Raw genomic sequence first — 19,864 nt, forward strand, 5'->3', positions numbered from 1 at the left:
AAAAGTGATTGCTCCAGTAGGGCTTATACCCACAAGGACCTTCACTGTGTTATGTGACTTGTAATGCGAGTATGTGAGGGCCCGTGTGTGCAGACTAGTCGGCCTCTCTATGAAAATTTCCGTGCAGTCGATTATGCATCTAATTCTTTCAAAACCTGTAGTCTTGAACAGGGTGGGGAGATTGCGCCTTATCTCTTTTGCAGATGGCCACCGAATCATGCACTGTAGCTCCTTAGCCATCACATCAAGCCAGTCATGAAAGACCTTGCTTATGGTGCCACAACTGACACGGAATCTAAAAGCTAAATCTTGGTGCACCAGGCCAAGACGCAATTTCATTAGCACCACAAGAAACTGATCTGGGGGGGTAAGGACAGATGACGTTGCACTCCATGCTGCTGTTAGGTAGGACAGGAGGGTGAAAAACACAGAGGTACATGGGAGGCCTGTGTAAAAATGGATGCGGTTGTCATCACTAAGAATAAAGTCAGACACATTCCCCAACATTTGCCCAGGTGAAATTTTTCGGTGTCCTTCCAATTCCTTTTCAAGATCAGCTACCTTTTTTTTCAGTTGCAAATTTTCCATCTCCAGCTGTTCAATGTCTCTCATTGACAGTTCTGTTCCTACAGAAATACACCCTTCAGGGTTTGCATGACTCTCTTGGCTCTCAAAGCATGTTGTGTCAGGGGACTCCAACTGAACTGATTGTCTACCCTCTCTCCTTTGGTACCTCTGCAGTTTTTGGGTACTATCAGTGGTGGTGTGTTTGTGGGCGAACAATGATGGAGTGTAGTCCGGGTGACAAGGGTCTGCTGATGGTGCTCCTAAAACAATACAATAATAGTGTAATAAACCTATATTGTGGAGTCAGAGTGTTATGGCTAGAGGATAAACTCTACAGAGCAAGCAGCACCACAGATGTAGAAAAACAATAGTCTTTATTTTGATACAATTCATGCAGCTACCAATCATGTCCGACGGGGTCAGGTTCCTGAAGATAAATCTCTATGTAATTAGCCTGGGCGAACCACATACCACTACAAAGCTGAACCACAAGGAGTAGGCTAGGCTAGGCTACAAACACAGCATCACAAAGGCAAACACTTTAGCACCCACACGACACCCCCATAGGGCACTGCACACGTTCACAATGCATAAAACTACACCAAAGACGCCCTCTGGCTACACATACAAATCCAGCATCACAACCCTCCCACCCGGTCATGAAATGGCTATACTGCCAGGTTTAAAATAAGTTACGCACACGCACACACACACACACACACACACACACACACACACACACACGAGAAGGGAATTAGGCTACTTAACTCTCCCGGGATACAAGACCCTCCCCCGGGGTCTAAGCTTTAGCACTGGTCGGCCAGGGAAGAAGACAAACGCCAGTCCAGTGTTTGTGAGGCCTCCGACAGTAGCGGAACCGGAGAACCCCTGCTGAGAAGACGCTGCACCGCGTATGCACTCCTATTACCCGGCTTTATCTATTTTGTTTAGCCCACTAAGCTATCTTCGCCGCTGGCAGCCCTAACCAGCATGCGAACGGCACCCACCCCCAAACCTTGAGTGCCACTCGGCGATATAGCAATCACACGCTTCCCAGTTCACTCACCCTTCGCAGTCCTCTGCTTTTTATGACTCTCCTCTCCTTCAAAATCCTCAATAATCATTGTTCCCAACGTTCCTGCTCCTGCACGCTCATCAGTGTCCTGGTGGGAGCAATCAATTAACTGACCCCGCACTCTTCCCTCAGGTCCCTCCCCCCCCACACACGTCATAACAGAATTTGTCCAACAACTTCATTACAATAGAGACAGTTAATGTTTTCAATAATGCACCTTGTTGATACTTAAATTCCATAGCCTAATGCTTAACTGTTCTGATTAATATCCAATAGCCTACTTGCAAGCAACACAACCAAATTCAGATGTCACATTTACTGCACTCTAATACAACAGCGCCATCTAGGGCTACAAAATAGGATGATGAACATGACGATGGCATCTACGTTTTTCACACTGTCCATGAAGTGGCAGGCTAGGAAGTATGCTCTTCAATTGAAGCACTTAATCGGTTTTTAAACAGTTGTTACAATTTCTGAAAAATTATAGTGTAAACATATGAGGAACTGTGACTTTGGATAGCTGTAAGCGAGGTAAGTAATGCCATTAGGCTACTTCATTCCGTTTATTGAAAGTAGCACAAGCCACCAGGGTAACGTTAGGGTAAACTCAGCTAAACTGCAGCCTGCAGCCATGCTATGTCTTTAATGAAATTAGCTGGCGTCAGGACGGTCAGGGCTGTAAAACAGTTGCCACTGATATCGGCAATCGAAAAGTATTCTTACTAAAGTATTAACATAATATAGTATCGCAAGTAGATAGCTAAAATAGAAGATCTGCTAGCTAGCTTAGCTAGACTGTTCTGATAATTCTGCGTTCATCATCAACCAAGATGCATTAAGTTAGGATGACATTCTTGATATTGTTTGCACCTCTAGTGATCTGTAAAGGTTTCTTGACTCTTGAGTTTGTAAAGATGATAACATAATTCGATCAAACTGGACATTCAACATGATTAGTATGGCCAGTATATCTGAAGGTATGGTGACATATTCTACTGTTGTAGTTGCTGTAATTTAGCTCTGCATTAATTCGGGTTGGTAATCAATTGTATGATTTTCGTTATGTGACATGCTACGAGGGTGGAAGAAGTATAGCCTACTAAGACCTATCCTGTATGCTAATTTGTTTTACACTTGTGCAGATTATTGTTGCCAGCATCACGTTCACGTACAAATTGTAACAGTGTAACGTTAGCCTACGTTAGATACTAATTTACATAGTGGCGTAGGCTTTTTAGACCTAGGCAAAGCCATCGATATCTCAAAGTTGCGACACTACCGTTGACTCCCGTGAACAAACAATGGCGGCACTTCCGGGAACTATTCCATTGAGAATGAATGAATATAATACGACTTTTCTACATGACTTATAGTCGTGTGCATACTAATGCATTTTCATTGAGTAATGTATATGTATGTGGAAATGCAGTTTATAGTCATTTTCATCGAGTATTCACCGTAAATATTAATGCGATCGCTGCTGTCAATCCCGTAGTAAACCAGGGACCGAGGGAACTACTGAGTCGACCCACTAACCACGTGACCGCTCTAATCTGGCTTTAACATGGAAGTCAACGGCTGTCGCAACTTTGAGATATCGATGGCTTTGGACCTAGGTATATAGCCTACACTACAACATCAACTTGTGCTTGTTTATGGTCAGCTGTTTGCGCTTATGGATCTGATGAGTTTCTTACCTGACACAAAATGTGTGCTGCATATTCTTGCATTTTTTCCGGGCTGCCATGCCTCTCTTTTCACTGCCGTAATCCAGGCTTTCCTTCTCTTCTCTTCTTTCGGGAATCGAAACATTTTAATTTTCGACATTGCATTTGTCCCGGACGTGAGGTTGCATCCCACTGCACAACATCCCGAGCCCAACTTCATTCTGTTCATTAGGCTGACTTGTGCTTTGTTTTTTGTGGGTGCCATTGTTGCCAGTGGTACAGTAAAATGTACACAAAGCAGTTCTAGACCGGAAGTTAATTTTGGGCCAGCCACATTACCGTAGCAACACCTGAATAGAGCATCTACGTCAAAATTCTGAAGCCTACATGGGGGCGGCCATTATGGGACCACTTGCCATAGGAATGCAAAGACAGTAAAAGAATGTTGCCGTTCTGCAACAATGGAATTGGAACACATCGCCGCCATTATGGGACCACTCGGGACAGTTCCATTGGCTTCATTAGCCCCGTTTACATGGACACTTCTATTCCGATTAGAAACGGAAAAAACAGCTCAATCGGAATAAAAATCGTCATATAAACACCTCAATCGGAATGAAAATCCTGATCCGATCAGAATTGTGATCGGAATAGAAGAGGTGGTGTAGTCCATTCCTATTCCGAATGAACGCTCATGTATACGGTCATTCGGATTGACCGTAATAACTTCCCAATGAAAAGTAGCAAACAACGGCTATTCCGATCAAAGATTCTAAAGCGCTTACAGACGTCTGATCGGAATAGAATGTAGCCCATGTAAACAGACGGCGCAAAAATGTTCAATCGGAATAGTTTAATCGGAATGACAAAAAACTGTCCATGTAAACGTGGCTATTGTTGATGGGTCAGCAACAATGAGATAGAGCTCGTAAGTCACGCCCCGATTTTTCCCCTTCCGTTTTCCCCATGGGACCTTAGGCTTCAATCTTTTAACATGAGAGGGGATAGATATCTTCTGTTCCCAGTCCTTGTAAGACCTGCATTACACATATGCTGATTTAGGAACTAAATATGAAATGTTCATCCAAAAACATTGTCAATTTGTTCGGAGATTGTCCAGATAAATGATGTTAAAATGACGTTCGGATAACAGACTACATTTGTCGCATAAGTCACGTCACTATCATTGCCCCTCAAACTTTCAACACTAGTACCCCTATGCTAGTACCTTTCCAAGTAAGATCGCTAACGTTAGTTTGTGCTAAACTCAGTATGCCTGTTTGTTTTGCTCCTCAGTGGTTCCCGAAAGACCAAAATAGCAGGAGTAGCTGGATAAAACTAATCAGGTGGTAGATATGTGCACATGAAATGAACTTATAGTTGACTTAGCTGCTAACTCGATTAGCAGCGAACAATCGTCAACAGCTAATCGCCTGGATGCTCTGTTCCCGCACCTCGACGTTGAGAGGTGACGTTGCTGTAGTTCGTTAAGTGCTCCCGCAAATATCTGTATCAAGCTTCTCCCCACTAGATTGTTACGTTATCGGTACTAAAAATTCTATAAAAATTTCAGGAACAGCATATGTGTTATTTATGACCCAATTCAAACGGGACCAAAAAAATAATTTAATTCCGCTATTGACTTACATGCATCAGAATTTCTTTTTGAGGTCCCATGTACAGGAAATGTACCGGAACTTGAATGGCGTCACTTACGAGCTCTATAGTCTATCCAGGTATTCTTTATACACTAATCCAGCGAAACACGGAAGTAACACAAAACCGCCATTACTGCGTGCCTGGCTGCTAAGAAATTAGCCCGTTGGTTCCATAGGCGGCTGTTGCAGAGGTTAGCTGTCATTAATACACGTCTTAATACCTTATGTTGTTAATAAATTACCTTCATTGGTAAGTTTTGGCACAGTCTGACATCATTGATCCAATGTTCCCTTTCACCTGACATTTTCTTTCATGAGCGGGATCTCTTGTTAGACATTCTCTGACAGGATGCTTTCATTGAAAAGCACAGGCAAGTGTCACTCGTCACACTCGCAGGCACGCGGTAATGGCGATATTCAAGATGGCAGCGCCCATAAAGTTCGCGCTGGATTAGTGTATAGATCAGTGGCGTCAATGGAGTTGTCGCAACTCTCTCTTTATGGCTCTGGGAAAAACGATAGACGCGGCCAAACCAGAGGCGACAGACTGTACGAACTACTGTGGCGACATTGCAAGTGATGTAAATTGACAAGGGACAGCCAAACTAAATGTGTGGGATTAACGCAACACCGATACATAGAATGATGGCTTTCAATCTTGATTATAGGCTACTTTTTTTTGTAAAATATTAAATTAGATTAAAGTCTCTCCTCCTAGCTATCCCCTATTTTAAGCAAAGGTTTACTCCGTAGCAAACCGTAATGAAACAGCTCCACCACGTGGATTAAGCCACACAGTCAACTTAATGTAAGTAAGATAAACAAGGATATATAAACAAGGATGTTCTCAGCACTGTCAGCATTGTCATTTAGAGGAGACGTAGATAACTAACGTTAGCATAGTTAGCTAACCGCTGCTAACATGCTCGCCTCAGAAAAGCTTGGGTCTGTGCACAGCACACTGCACAGTAGTGTAACATTTATTCACCATACATTAGCTGAAGTCATTTTGCAATGTATACTATGTTTCCGTTTATTTGCAGTACCAGTGCCTTACATGACATAACCCGGTGTCCTTGTAATATGGCAAGTCTAGCACAGCTAGCTATTAAAATCAGTGAGTCCCATTCGCCCCCTGTCTTGTTTGTCACGCAACAACCTAGATATTAATTTGTATTCATGTGTCTCCATGTCGTACTGGTGTTGTTCAACAGATTCTAAACGAAATACAGTTCCGTGGCTCTGTAAAAAAAGCCTCATGGATTGTAACTTCACATTAGCACAGTAGATACGGCTGCGTAAAAAAATCATGCGATGAAAAAATTGAACTCGTACGACAGCAACTGACGGTTCCTATCCGACGGAAGTTAGCGTTGCTATGGTACTGATAAACAAATTGGATATCTATCTTTTATAATGTCATATTACATGCTTTTAAACGATAAAGTTTAAAACAAAAGTCATCGAAAAGGAACGTGTATGATCTATAGTGGTGCACAAGCCCATCTTGTGAAAAATAAAATGAACGGTTGATGTAAAATAAATAATTATTTCCAAACGAAGTTTTTTGTCACGTCATTGTCTTACATGGTCTCTTAACAATATTAGGGCAGTTAGACAATTAATTTAGAAATAAAATAGCACTATTGTACATTTTACTCCCAAACTCGAAAAGCCTCCGGCACTTCCAACGGTCAAGTCCGACGTCCGACGGGGGAGCACTGCGAATTACGGAGTGCTACCCCCCCAGCACACGACGTCATTTCAACGTTGATATTTGGGCTAAATCCCGTCGGTCCGTCATGGCCCTGATTTCAACCAAAATTAGACGTAGAATAATGGTCTTGTTTTGGCCGGCCCATTTTGGTCTAAGGAAAGACGTCTTTAGCACGTCCTTTTTCAGACCACATATCAACTAATTAAATCCTGATGTAAATTATCAGTTATAGTCTACCTAGGACTACATTATCGTTCCTGTCGACCATCTTTCCCCCCCGGGGATTGCCCAAATCCGCCGCGAACTCTACGGGCGCCCGGCGCCGCCATCTTGGCTGCCGTTAACTGCGTGTGTGACTTTTGTTTGTTTACTCATGGCAACAGTTGATATGGACGGACAACTCTGTTTTTAGCCTTCTCCCCTCTGAAAAAAAAAATCAGAGGAAAAATTCAGATGGAAAAAAATCAGTCATTGAGATAATGAGTAATTAAAATTCTGATAAAAAAAAAAATCACATAAATGTTCACGTAAAGGAGACAGGAGTGAACTCTGCGCATGTACAAGAGGAACGGAGGCGGGAAGCCGTAGCCGAGCCCATTTCGAACTTTGTTTGAAACACAGTCAGTTGAAGCCGCCGTTGAAGAACAGCGTGAAGATGGAACCTGCTACTGAGGTAAGTGAGTTTATGCCTATGATTTAGGAAGTAGAAATGTAACATTTTGATCGAGAGTCAGTTTTGCCAAAACGAGACGAATGCTCTGAACACCATCAACAGTGCTATCAGAGATGATTAAAGCGGACAGCGGAGTAATCGAGGATCTGTATGTTACCATGCTAACTTAACCTGTCCTGGGCTAGTTTTACTTGAGTGGAGAAATTCTTCTGTGTTAATTCACTCTACCGCTGATAATGTAGTGAAACCCGTTTGTAATTGCTGTTAGGTCCCGTTATCTCTATGAAAGGAAAGTATTTTCTGTCTGATCTATTCAACACAATTTAGGGCCGTTTGTGGTAACGTAGGAAGTTAGGAACCTGATTGCAACACGCATGATTTCGTGGACCTGCTTAGAACGTTCACAAAGGTAGCGCGAAAATTTGAATTTTTTTCGCGGCTAGATCTACCCGTCCCGAAGAGTCCTTTGTAACCATGGATATCTCTCCACCGTCCTGCTAGATACACTAGACTGGAGTAGACAAGCAGCGCGCTGTTATCCACTTCATTTTTGTTGTAGCATTTTGGTAGCAACAACTTGTACTTGTTGCCAACAGGACTATTTTAAATACCAGAATCGCTATTAGGCCCACTCTCCATTTATTGTTTATGGTTCATAGCAAGCAGTCATCATTACCAGACGTGGAGAACCTGTTGACCAGTTGTGCAGCATGTTAATAGTGTTATTGTTGTTGTTGTTATTATTATTATTATTATTATTATGAATAATAATGATAGTAATATCTATCTATTTATTGACTGTCATTTGGCACAGAGTAGTAACAGAGTGGTCAACATTGTCGAGGCTCAGATGCCCAGGTTGTGCAATATGTTGGTATTTTAAAGTGAAAGGTAGGGGAAACTAGTTGTGTGTTTATGTGATTGTATTGTAGCGCCGAAGCTATGTACCCCCTTGTTGGACTATCCCCTGTGGTCCCTTGTGTCCCCTGGTTTCCTGGTCTGTGTGTGTGTCTCCCTCTTCCTCCTGTGTTATAGACTGTGTCAATAAGTTCTGATGGGTTTGTGTTTAATGATTATTTTTGGAAATTGGTTATGTAAGAAGTGACACTTCCAGCGTGTTTTTACTAGACGCTGCTTTTGAGGTCTGGGATTCCTGTCATTTTTCTGTGTAACTGTTGCTTTTTCTAAAGCCTTTGCTCATTTGTCTTCTCAGCACATCAACTCTTAAGTGTGTCCCTGGAAGATCTACCATCAACTTCCAGAACTGCAACTGCTAGTACTGTCAGATGGTGAATGCTACTCAGGGTAAAAAAAAAAACTTTACGTAAAACCATTTTCATCTATTATTTCAAGTTCTGTCTCAAAATGTGTTTGAAGCCATTATTCTAAGCTAAAGTAACTGCTGGATGACTTTGAAGAATCTGAACAGTGTACGGTTCACTATGTACTGAATTTTATTATTTCTAAGTGTTGTAGCAAGCAAAGTTGTTTTATTCTAACTTTGCTTTTTTGTCTTTTTTTTTTGAAACAGCAAACACCATTGTTACACCACTTTGAAGGAGAGCCTGGTCATTTGGTCCCCTCAGCTTCTCCCTTTCTCAGTGATATGTTCATTGTGGCTGGGAGAATTGTGGGGCACTCTTTCCTTCATGGAGGACCCTGCTTGTCTGGACTCTGTGATGTGGTTGTCCATACTGCTTCGTGGGAGCCCAGACACGGCTACAGTAAACCTGGAGGACTGTGCAGACCTGGACATTAGAGAAACAATCAGGCTTGTATGTTTACATAGAAAATACTAATGTTTGATGTTATGTTGTGTTTTTATTTTGTTTTGTTGTTGTTTGTGTGTTGCCCCCAAAAGATTGTGGGTCTTTGATTTTATAATGATTTTAGAAAAACTGAGGAGTCAACTGGTGGACCCACTATTATGATTCTATAAACTTTTAACACACTGTCTAACCATTATGTATCTCTTTCATGCCCTCCATCTTCAAGCTGGAGGTGGAATCAAACCTATCAGCTGAAGAAATGGGAAGGGTACAGAACGTGGCCTCTTCCTGGGACCTCCCTCCGCTAACCACAACCAACAGGGCCCTTAATGCTGTGAGTGAAATACATTTATATTTCCCTATGCTTTAGTGTGCTATACATTTTCCTTTCCCCCCCGCATTTGGTAATTTAGTCAATCAGCAGACGCTTCTATCCAAAACAACCTAAAACTACACTTTGGAGGTGTGGTTTTTTTATGTCGGTCTGGTTTGACTTGATGTAGCCGTTTTAAGACGACTGCAGACGTGATTATTTCTGAGATTCTGATAAGTTTTCAACCATGACGTATGCACAATAAATTCCAGTTTTGAAAACATATCAGAATCTCAGAAATAATCACGTCGTGACGCCTTCTAAATGCGGCCGCGCTGTCAGCTGTTCATTCACGACAGCGGAAGAGAAAAGTACCTGTTAGCATGCTAAATTCGACATCCAAACGTAACGAGGAGACTCGCGCGAGCTAAACTGCTATTAATTCTGCTTAACATGCTGCGCAAATGTGTTCAAAACGGCTGCTGTACGGTCCTAAAATGTACACCGTACTGCTGCATTCAAGTTAACTCTGCTAACGTCTCACAACGTAGCCTACATTAGGGAGACTAGACCCCGAAGCCATTTGTTTTGAGAATAATGGCTGGCTGATGAAGTTATTGGCTGGCTAGCCGGCTCAGCCAAAACCTAAATGGCTGCTGCAGCCGCCAAATTTTTAATGGCTGATAATGGCTTAAGTTGCCTCTTCATGTCTACAGATGTCTATGTTGTACTAGATCTCAATACACAATGTTATTATATCATTTTTAACAAAGCTCTGCACATTTCACTTCAATGTAGACTGAAGCATGCATTGTGAGCTAGCGCAGCAATTTCTGGAGATGGTGAAATGCTGCAGTCGCAGTAAAATCGCGTGCTGTAAATCTGTCCGCTCCAGAATACGTTTCATATCATCAATCTTTGGTTTTGATGTTTGTGCAACCGGGCCCTGAAGACTTTCAAGTCCGAGTAGAACTTCGTAGGAATTAGGAAAGTATATGAAAAGCGAGATCAAAATAAGGCTACCGTTGGCTTCTTTCCCCCATTTCATCTCAGCGCGAGAAAGCAAAAACATTGCAGAGAACGTGGACTTTTAATTGGCCGTCAACTCACTGAGTCCTGTGTATCGTAGCAACGAGCACGAGACTGATGTGGTGAATCCAGTGGGAAAACCTTGTGTAGGGCCTATCGTTTATTTTTCGTACCCTCTGTGATATAACTGTTTTTAGATGCAACAAGTCTATGTCTAGGTTTGGCTCAGCCAAAGTTTATCAGATGGCGGCTCAATTTGGCTTACAAAATTATTGGCTGGCGGCGGCTGAAATTCTAAATGGCGCAAATGGCGGCGCGTGGCGGCGGCTTCGGGGTCTAAGGGAGACTAAACTAAGTTATGCATTCGAGCTGTATCTCCAAGCGTTAGAATAGTGTCAACGAAGAGACTCTTGTGTGGGGGCGGATCTGTGGGGGAAATCAATGTGAATTGGAATTGTACATTGTAATTGATAACACCTGCGTGTTCAGGGCTGCCCGCGGTGAAGCCAGAGAGGTGAGACGCTAGCTAAGGCCGGGGATGTAGGAGTGAGGACTGATTGTCGCTTCCCAGTCAGGGGGTTTTCCTCGTTAGCTGCTGTGGAGGCAGCGTTGGATCGGGTACTTCACCGGCCAGCGGGCCGGTCAGCGGTTGAGACCACACAAGAGTCTCTTCGTTACACTATTCTAACGCTTAGAGATACGGCTCGAATGCATAACTTAGTTTAGTCTCCCTAATGTGGGCTACGTTGTGAGACGTTAGCAAAAGTTCACTTGAATGCCGCCGTTTTGAACACATTTGCGCCGCATGTTAACCAGAATTAATAGCAGTTTAGCTCGCCGTATGTGGCAACAACAATCCTTCAACAATCGTTAATGTTTTGTTAAATGCACATGCAGAGGCAGTGGTTTCATTCGGGCAAAGAAAAAGCTGCGTGCGCGCAGCTCAATGAAAGTGATTCAATTGATAACATGATTTAAAAATAATTTCAATCGTACAACATAGAACATTATTTCGTGGCGGCCCGCCACAGATTACTCAATGTATGGGAAACACTGTTAATGAAAATGTTTCCTGTCATTTCAGCTGCGGTGAAAAATGGAGCAACAAGGCTGACCGTGACATCGGGAGAGCTGAGGCAGATCATCTTAAACATGATGCACCTGGACGGTCCGGTGGCGGAGACTTCAAGAATTAAATAAAATTACAATGAAATGGATAACGTTTGTTTGACTGTTTGTTTACGCCTAGCTTGCTATTGTAATGTAGGCCTATTAGATTATGTATTTATCATCTAGATGGTTAAGTTGGTAAATGAAAATGCTTAATGCACATTTTAAAAGCCTATAATAGGATAATATAGGCTTATTTTAACAGCAATAGTATGGGTAATGGTAAAGTTAGTAAGTGCTTAATGCACATTATTTAAAAGCCTATAATAGGATAATATAGGCTTATAAATTAATATATAACAGCAAAATTCTGGTTGAAAATAGGTCCATGGCAGCACCTAAACAAGACATGGTTTCAACCAAATTTAAACGTTGAAAAGGCGTCTTTCCATAGACGTCTTTTCAACGACCATGAAAAGACGTCATCTAACCTTTCACTTTTAAACCAAACTGGGCCGTTGTTTCGACGACTTGACAAGACGTCTTTTCAACGACTTTTCAACGTGATTTTGCTGGGGGGGTAATGTGAATGCGGCGTTATACAGACGGGCATACGGCCTCCATTGAACTCCGGTCTGAGCTCCGGTTAGACTGTCGGACTTTGCAACAATAACTAAGGGGGGCGGGGCTTAGCCAAAGGTGAATTGCAATACATTTCTACTCTGTGGCACATCCAAAATATGAACTATTGCTTGAATATTGTGTTCTTCCACTTGTTTGTTTTTTAACATTAGATAAACTACATAGAATTAGAACATAAGCATTGCTTTCATATTCCTAGGCATAATTTTAGACTAGCCGAAAATATGACTGAAGTCAAATTATTCTCACTTTCTTAAAGTGCCAGGCACTCAATTTGACTTGACATTAAAGATAAATGTAGGGTAAGTCAATTTCATTCCCAAATCAAACTTATCAAAAATATCAAACTTCTTGACCTATTATCAATTTCAAAACAATTGTGACACCAATATTTGTATCATATATTTTTAATTGGCTATGGCTCCTGACTGATGCATAAAATAGATAGATAAATAGATTGATAGATAGATAGATAGCCTACAGAACATCTATGATTCTGTAATTAGGTTAACTATCATTGTATTGAACGTTTGTATCAGTCTACAACACCACTACAAATGACACTGGGAAACCCATTCTATTTTATTCATCTGGTTGAACAACTACCGTGTTTATATAGCCTATACCAGTGGTCCCCAAATGGCGGCCCGCGGGCCAGATCCGGCCCGCGCACAGTATTTTTTTGGCCCGCCACGTCAAGTCTGAACAAAGGTAAACAGTCATGTTGGCCACGCGTGATTAGCGATCTCTCTACTTCAGTGGGTTACAACATCTGAGTCATTCACTTTTCATACTGTTCGTATCCGACGTCCTTGTCAAATTTATTCCAATTGATTACAAATGCTACAATGAAACTCCATCTCATTCTCAGGTTTTCATTGCCTGTCCTCACAGCACGCATAAGCGCACACACGCACAGACAAATGAGCAGTCAATTTTTAGCTGAAGTAACCGCTGGAAGTGGCTACAATACACTCGCGAAATCCTTCTCGTTTTGATTACGTAAAATCCGTGTCAATAAACCACTGCTAATATTAATGCACAGTTTTTGCGAGAGCTAGCCTACTTTATTAATATTTGGGAAAGTGATAAGGGGCTGCGACTGCTCTGCTGAAGTGCCACGACAGCGCAGCACAATGAGCTTCAGAAACAATCACGACATTCAGACTACCCCAAAACGTTAACGGAATTCTCCCGAAGCTCCCGATTAGCCACTCAGGGCCTGCATTCAAAACATTAAAGAAATTAATTTAACAGATCATGGCAACTGCATGCAAGGTTAACTAGGCCTATCATGAGGTTATTAAAGCTGGTTCAGAATTAGTAATTGAATCAAAAGCTTTACTTTGCAAGATAAAAGTCTAATCTAACAACCTGTTCAAATATACCAGAATAGAGGAAGTTGCATCTAGCAGAGCTCATTTTTTTTCTGCTGATCTGTACCACCCACTTTCAAAAAGCCTCCAACACCCATGGGTGGATGTCCACATGGGTAATTGTCCACAGTTTGCCTCTGTTCACATCAGGCACTTAGGCCTAGATAAATGTGTGGCAGCTGATAATGCTTTAAGTTTCATTTAGCAAATGTGTACAATTGTTTGTTTGCTATTAGTAATAATAAATAGTTTTTAACCTGCCGTATCACACAGATTTCGGGGGGTGGGGGGGAGGGGGGGGGGTTGTTGGCCCTCAGCCTCACTTGCTGTACAGAATTTGGCCCTCGGGGAAAACTAATTGGGGACCACTGGCCTATACTTTAGTCTATATGGTCTACAGTAGCCTACGCTATGGGCCCCCCTGATAGAGAGCATGAGCATGCTGACCTGGAGGTGTGTGAGGAGAAAAACAATTATGAAATATTTGATAATTTGAAAAAAATACCATACCATCAAATGTGTTGACATTTTATCAGACCCCGCCACAAATTTGGTCCCCCCCAATGTTGACATCATGGCTACGGCCTAAAGACAAAAAGATCCTGGAGCAGTGAATCCTGTTCCGTACTCCAGTCAAGTGGTGGCGGTAATGCACAAGGAAGTTGCCAACCGCCAATAAAGACAGAAGAAGAAGAAGAAAAATCACGTGCGCACATATGTGAGGAGGGGGGCGAAACTCTTGTGGAGACATCTCTGTATGCTTATATACGGTCGATTTCCTGAAATCACTGCTCTGTCAAAGGAGTTAATTGGTCCAACAATGTCACATTGGCAGAGGTTATTATCAAGAATGCATCACTTCCAAGCTGTGTCAATGCAGGCACAGACGGTATACACACGCATTTTGTCACATCGGACCCGACATGTCAGCACCGGAGTATCAACAAGAAGTGACCTCTTAAAAAGTGAGATTACTTTCTTAAAGTTAGCATTAGGCTTAAACGGTTAGAACCAGCTGCTAAGTAACACCGTGGTTCTATGTTGGAGACTGTAACGGTAGGTTGTAGGTGTGCTTTAGGTTGGACCAAGTGTGATATACCGCATCTTTACATTTTTGCACGTTCCGGTTGAATGAGAGTTCATGCATTCGTTTCCTTTCAATAAAGCTGAGGGGTATTCCACAAAGCCGGTTTTATCACAAAACCGGGTAAATTAACCCAGGGTTTGCGGTAACCCTAGGTTTTCCGTTCCAAAATTAACACTATGTTAGTTACTATAGAAACATATGCTCTGAACCAGAGACGGTATCTTTGTCTGAACCAAACCTGGTCGGAGCAGGTTTTGCACAGGTTAAGTTTGAAAGATAACCCGGTTTTGCTCAGGGTAGGCTATTTAAACCCGCGTTTCCCACAGCTTTCTCGTGTTCGCAATGGCATGCTCTATTGACGAGAGGCCAACATTGGAGCGCAAATAATTTATGCAATTCACCGAGAGAGATTGATAAGACCACGGCTCGACATCTTGATGAATTTTGGCTAAGCGATATCGTTTTTCACGTTAAACTTTAATGTATTTAAATAGCCTTCTCCAGCCCTACGTTACCAATCGTGAACCTGGCCTCAGTTCACTGCAAACTATTTGCACAGCTCTTCGTTTGCGACGTGTAGTTTTCTGTACATTATTGAGATGCAGAGCATAGGGAAAGCGGTCTGCCAATCAGTGCGTAAAGTCTGTATTGCGCTGGAGCGGTTAGTGCGCGACTTGCATCCTCTTTCCTGGCCACAACTCACGAGGGTCATTAAAATGGAGTTTCACCAACTCACTGAGGTCACTAATGCTTTACGTGTCCCCAAGTGGCACAGAAATTATCCTTGCTGCTGACATTTCACATGGGTATCACTATGATACCATTCGATTACAATATTATGTCATTGGGTGCATTGATGGCACAAGTGCCTATAGGCCCCAGCCATATGAGGCCGATTAACAGGAAAGGCTATCACAGTATAAATGTTTAGGTAGGTATACGCGCAGCCTATATTGGCCATTTCCAATATGTTCAAGATGGTTTGTTAATCGCTGTCGATTTTATCATTAGATGATATGATGCTTCTTACATGATTAGCCTATACTTGTGTGGAGGCAAAATTGCCTGGTTCGGTCGACGATGTCAGGATGTAATTTGAGCTATACATTTCAACAGACTGTGTTGCATTATGAACATATCATAGACCTTGATGTGCTTGTGCAAGATAGCTCAAAGTTTGTATTTGGTCGCAGCGCAATTCGATGGGTAGCTCCTTGGGGATCGAGGGTATCCATGCCTCCCGACACTCATCACCCTGTACCCTAATCCCGCTCCTGGACCACAGGCAACATTTAACCTGGCACACAGCAGAACCCGCAATTGAAAACACATTTGGGATATTGAAGTCCAAATTTCAATGCCTACGTAATATAAGAGTGTGTCCGAACGGGCTTGGGTAATTGTTGCATGCGCCGTCCTCCACAATATAGCCATCCCGCGCGAAGAGATGTAGAAATGTATGTGGAAAAATAATATAATTACTACCATGAATCATAATATTTTATCTTTACTTGATCAGATGATCGCTTGGGCCCATCGGAGTAGCCTGCATCATTATAAAATAACAGGTTATGTGGTAGGAATGCTAAGAAAACTTAACTGAGATATGAATAGATTCATAGTTCAAATATTTAGGAATGTGCTTTTGTATGCATTCACGCAGTCAGCGATCCGCTACCAGGGTTTCTCTGAATGGCAGAGGCTTTGGTGTTACTTTTTAAAACTTTTTCTAATTTATTACAGCCTGCGTTCGAGTTCTGAGAAACATGCGGCCCGTTTCTCGCCTAGAAATCTAGACGCCCCTAGCGGCAGCTAGCCTGTTTCGCCCTTTTGATCATGAAACTCGCTATACAAGGCGGCGCTCAAAAGAAATAGCCTGGCTTGAACTAGCGTATACTTTCACTTCAGGCTGAAGCCGTTCCATTAACTCAAGTTAGCTGCATCTTGCCCTTGTTTATTCAAACGAGGTTAAAATCAGCTTCATGTCTGCTCGTGCACGAGGTAGAAAAGTAGACCAAAACCATAGATTGACGAAAAGAGGATGTATGTCGTAAAATTAAGGCAAACTAGAAGATTTCAGTTCGATTTACAAGCGCCATCTACAGGATTTTCATTGGAAGTAATCAAATTGAACACGAGAGAAAAAAATAGATAGTTGCCTAAAAAGGAGAATAACGAAATCGTACTGTAAATCCCTAAACAGTAGGCCTAATTATGATGGTTTGAATTGGGACTTTGATTGTTTTCACTCTGAACAAAACGAGTGAATAAGTAGGCTATTTAAACTCAAAACAGCAGCTAGCCTAGGGTTGTGCCGATGGACGATATCATCGTCCATCGTGATGGTTGACAGACATGACGATGGAAAGCAACCATCGTGATGCCACGCCCCCACTTATTTCTACTGCAGACTAAGCTAAAATATTAAAAAATAAAAACTTTTCCTTGAAAATGAAATTGAGCCTAGAACTGATGCACATGTAGGGTGCTTAAGAGGCTGTCAGCCAAACAGTGCAAAATTAAAAAACATATTAGTCTGAGACTGTCTTGTTCAAATAAGTCCTCCTTGCAACGTGAATGTGTTATTGTCTTTTTTAGGCTACATGTCTCGCAGTGTAGCCTACATTGAACGCAAAACATGTAGCCTAATAATGTTTAAGAATGAAATGAATTATTATTGTTACGACTAGGACATTCTAGCTCTAATTTCTTGCGAGGCTACAACACTGAAGCGCCGAATGCGTCATTCTCCACCGTGTTAAAATAAACCATTTATTTCGTTATCGTTATCAGAAGCTAGCCTACCTCTTTCACTGTAATGCTTGTATTTCACGCATTTGCCTTTAGCAAAAGCCCCAGCAGCGGAGTGGCAATCGGGATTCGTTAGGCTATTTGTAAAAGTTGTTTAGCCTACTTCAACTGTTATTTAATTCGGCTTGACTGCGCGATCGCAGCCTACTTTCACTTTCTGCTGCCCTCATAGTCGGCAAGCCGGTAGCCTAATAACGTGGGATGCGTAATATATGAGTTAGGTACAGACTAGGCTATTCAAGATTTTAGATGAGTGACCGCAAGTTTTTTTGCAAATGCTGGCAATGTGTAATATACCGCTGGTTGGTGTAAGCAGGTGTTTAGATTGGCTGTCTGTCGGTCTCTTACTAGGATTTTCTTGGAGCAGATCTTCCACACAGTAGCCCAGTCAGTATGTCTCTTAGCTGTCCACTTTCACCAGGCCATATAGCCTATAGGGTCATTCCGTGTCAAATCACCCAGTGCCGGAAAGTGACCCTCTCCGAAAAAATCTGAAATAAATCACAGGTGTTTGTAGACTAGACCTATGCACAAATCTGAAATAGTATACCTGGATCACTAATGGTTTAAAATCTACAGCCCTTTGAAGCTTCAAGTCATTTTAAGCATTGTGGTGAACAGTCCTTTTTGGTCAACTTGCAACGTTATTGGTTCTTTTGGTATTTCACACACATCAGTGAAACTATGTGAATGGAAGCACATTTTCCTGTTGAATTAAGAAATCTAATCAGATGAGACGTGTCTTGTGTAATTTCCCCTCTGCAAAGCTCTGAAAATGCCTCTAAATTCATTATGTGAAAAGACATCATCACTTTTGAAGGCTTCTCATTCGAAAGGTATGTGCCACAAATTTCATCAGGTTTTTTTCCCACTCATATATGGTCTACAAGGTCATGTCCATGCATCAACTTTGGTTGTAATCGTTGTCATATTGTCAGAGCATTTTGTTTTAATTGGGCTTGATTTTCAAAAAGCCCATTTTCGTCCTATCATTTCACCATGTGGACAGTTAACAGGATTTTTTTTAATTGTACCATATCACATTCTGTATGTGAGGATCATCTGTCCAAAATTTGGGCTTGTTGCTGAGTTTCTTTATTGGAGATATGATTTTTGTAAAATATTCTCTATAAATCCACTGAACTTGCATTGGATCTGCAGTACTACTTTGCACCACATGGGATGCTCTTTTAATACAATGGAAGTCAATGGAAGAGTAAGAGATTCACTTGTTTGCTGCACATATCCAATCTAAACACACATTTTATGGTTCATAGTTGAATTGCTCCAAGTAATGATTGCAACATGAACAACATACTACTCATAAATAAATCTTATTTAGCTAAATAAACTGATCAAGCTAAATATACACACATAAGACTGACTGATCATACATGCAGCAAGAGGATTTAGCTTGCCATCTTTAACAGTTTTCTACACCACCATAGAAGTTGGAAAATGAAAGACATGAACATATTCAAGAAAAAAGGGGTTTCAAGAATTCAGAGCATTATCAGATGCAGAAAAAGCGTCAGATGCAGTTTAGAGCAGATATTTCACTTGATGAAGATGACCATGCATGTTTCCATCACATAAAAGTTTTAATCAAAAGGTATGAGGGCTCAAAACGCTATTGCCTGGATCCAAGACGCATTCATGAAAAGGAGATAACTCATCAAGTATCTTGTATGTATGATGACCAGTCAGTCTTATGTGTGTATAATTTGCTTGATCCGCTTATTTTCTCTAAATAACATTTATTTATGAGTAGTATGTTGTTCATGTTGCAATAATTACTTCAAATTCAAGAAATTCAACTATGAACCATAAAATGTGTGTTTAGATTGGATATGTGCAGCAAACAAGTGAATCTCTTACTCTTCCATTGACTTCCATTGTATTAAAAGAGCACCCCATGTGGTGCAAAGTGGTACTGCAGATCCTATGCAAGTTCAGTGGATTTATAGAGAATATTTTACAAAAATCATATCTCCAATAAAGAAACTCAGCAACAAGCCCAAATTTTGGACAGATGATCCTCACATACAGAATGTGATATGGTAAAATTTAAAAAAATCCTGTTAACTGTCCACATGGTGAAATGATAGGACGAAAATGGGCTTTTTGAAAATCAAGCCCAATTAAAACAAAATGCTCTGACAATATGACAACGATTACAACCAAAGTTGATGCATGGACATGACCTTGTAGTCCATATATGAGTGGGAAAAAAACCTGATGAAATTTGTGGCACATACCTTTTGAATGAGAAGCCTTCAAAAGTGATGATGTCTTTTCACATAATGAATTTAGAGGCATTTTCAGAGCTTTGCAGAGGGGAAATTACACAAGACACGTCTCATCTGA

The 19,864-nt window shown here is 41.6% G+C and overlaps 1 protein-coding gene and 1 long non-coding RNA gene across 2 annotated transcripts in view; both read left to right on the forward strand.

The window, feature by feature from the left end:
• Positions 1–7,320: 7,320 nt before the first annotated feature.
• On the forward strand, positions 7,321–11,691 carry LOC134077592 (uncharacterized). The gene is made up of 5 exons (XR_009938697.1): positions 7,321–7,360; positions 8,574–8,665; positions 8,892–9,135; positions 9,356–9,463; positions 11,556–11,691. It is a non-coding gene; the product is annotated as an uncharacterized LOC134077592 (long non-coding RNA).
• Positions 11,692–14,295: 2,604 nt separating this feature from the next.
• The window catches only part of foxred1 (FAD-dependent oxidoreductase domain containing 1), an 89,511-nt gene continuing 83,942 nt past the window's right edge, over positions 14,296–19,864 (forward strand). Inside the window, exon 1 of the mRNA XM_062533296.1 lies at positions 14,296–14,564. Within this exon, the coding sequence (XP_062389280.1) occupies positions 14,357–14,564 (208 nt within the window). The 5' untranslated portion in view covers positions 14,296–14,356. The remainder of the gene's footprint in view (positions 14,565–19,864) is intronic.

Source organism: Sardina pilchardus, chromosome 3, assembly GCF_963854185.1.
Source record: "Sardina pilchardus chromosome 3, fSarPil1.1, whole genome shotgun sequence".
In the NCBI taxonomy this organism is placed as follows: Eukaryota; Metazoa; Chordata; class Actinopteri; order Clupeiformes; family Clupeidae; genus Sardina; species Sardina pilchardus.